Here is a 1,994-nt window from a genome sequence, read left to right on the forward strand (position 1 = left end):
TTTCACCATGTTGACCAGGATGGTCTCGATCTCTTGACCTCGTGATCCACCTGCCTCGGCCTCCCAAAGTGCTGGGATTACAGGCTTGAGCCACCGCACCCAGCCCCATGGCAATTCTAACAGAAATTTATCCATGCATATGATAACATATGTAAAGTACCACAATCAGATCCTGGTGATGCAGGATTTATTTGCTCCTTAGTACAGCCAAATCTGGGTTGTTGTCTCATGACCAGGAAAAATTAGGCACGTGAACACATTGAAAGGTGAAGAAGACAGAATTTATTAGGCAGAAGGAAAGCTCCCCATAAAAAAAGAGGGGTCTTGCACACAGATTTCCACCTGACAAATAGAATAGGCCACTACACATGAGCTGAAGAGACCAAGTCCCTCCCCTGCATACGGAGTGAATTTCTGGTGGCTCCACCCCATTCTTCCAGTGTTCATGTGGGCTCTTAGTCTGAGCCACTCCACATTGATTTATTTTCCTTACCATGTGTTAAGGGACAGAAGTTTTCACCATGGTCATGTAAGCCCCCTATGCACAATGACCTGAGTAGGTTGGAGGTTCTCTGGGGACTCTTCCGTATCTGCCTAGGCATTTGGCTGTCTCCTGCCTCTATCATTCCCCCCTCTAAAGAAGTACATCTAACAGTCATTAGAATAAGGATAAGGACAGCGATCCATCTTAACTGCTTTCTGCTCACCGGGCACTGTTTTCATAATATGGCAGTCAGATCTCACTCAAAGGCCTATCTAAGGGTCCCTGGTAAAAAGGGGCCGTCAATTGAGGCTCTGGTTCCATGATTGTTTGGAGTTTGATGGCCTAAAGGCAAGAAAAGACAAACCAGGTTATTAGAAGACAAGTATCAAAATGAAAAGTAAAGGTAAGAACAGCCCAAAAATCCCAAGGCTGCTAGAATGCCCAGATCACTGGTGGCTATAGTTATGTCTGCTAAGATTTGGGTGCATGGGGCTTGGCTTTGGTGAGCTCCCTGGGTCTTATTTTCCCAAAAAAAGAAATCTCCAGGTTGCGGGCACCCCATTTACCCCCATCACCTGGTAGGAATTGTGGGATAATTGCTCAGAACTAGAGTGTTGATCCAGATTTTTATATCACCCATCTCTTTATGTTTCTTCTGAGCTGCAGCTGAAAATGTAGGTGAAAAACTTAATAACAACTAATGAGTCTAGAATTTAATGACAAATGTATAATAAGTTTTGAAACATAATTTCTCTCTCAGTCCTCATTTTTATTAAAAACATCATGATATGACTGAGTTGTTTGCAAAATAAACTTTAGTCTTACACTTGGCCTTATTATTTGTATAAAGTGCAGCAAGAATAATTATTTTTACATAGGCCTTTTAAATGGGCTTTGATAGAACTTTATTCCACAAGGAATCTAAGACAGGACTTTTAAAAGCCAAGCCAAGCCATGGATTTTTACCCTCAAATACCTGTGAGTTGAGTGAATTCTTCTCCTCTTGGGGTCCCAAGAATATGGGCTTCTTTGAGCTATTAGAAAGTGACATTCTTGGTCCTCTTTCTGCTATCTTTCCGTGCCACCATAATGGTGCACATGAATGTCCTGGCTGATGCTCTCAAGAGCATCAACAATGCCGAAAAGAGAGGCAAACGCCAGGTGCTTATTAGGCCATGCTCCAAAGTCATCGTCCGGTTTCTCACTGTGATGATGAAGCATGGTTACATTGGCGAATTTGAAATCATTGACGATCACAGAGCTGGGAAAATTGTTGTGAACCTCACAGGCAGGCTAAACAAGTGTGGTCTGATCAGCCCCAGATTTGATGTGCAACTCAAAGACCTAGAAAAATGGCAGAATAATCTGCTTCCATCCCGCCAGTTTGGCTTCACTGTATTGACAACCTCAGCTGGCATCATGGACCATGAAGAAGCAAGACGAAAACACACAGGAGGGAAAATCCTGGGATTCTTTTTCTAGGGATGTAATACATATATTTACAAATAAA

General features: G+C 42.7%; 1 protein-coding gene across 1 annotated transcript in view; it reads left to right on the plus strand.

Annotated features, from left to right (window-relative positions):
- The first annotated feature begins 1,559 nt into the window (after positions 1-1,559).
- LOC108287938 (40S ribosomal protein S15a-like) overlaps positions 1,560-1,994 on the plus strand; it is a 473-nt gene continuing 38 nt past the window's right edge. The window contains exon 1 of the mRNA XM_037730757.1: positions 1,560-1,994. This exon is cut by the window's right edge and continues 38 nt beyond it. Coding sequence (XP_037586685.1) covers positions 1,574-1,966 — 393 coding nt within the window. The 5' untranslated portion in view covers positions 1,560-1,573 and the 3' untranslated portion in view covers positions 1,967-1,994.

Source organism: Cebus imitator, unplaced genomic scaffold (genome assembly GCF_001604975.1).
Source record: "Cebus imitator isolate Cc_AM_T3 unplaced genomic scaffold, Cebus_imitator-1.0 Scaffold357, whole genome shotgun sequence".
In the NCBI taxonomy this organism is placed as follows: domain Eukaryota; kingdom Metazoa; phylum Chordata; class Mammalia; order Primates; family Cebidae; genus Cebus; species Cebus imitator.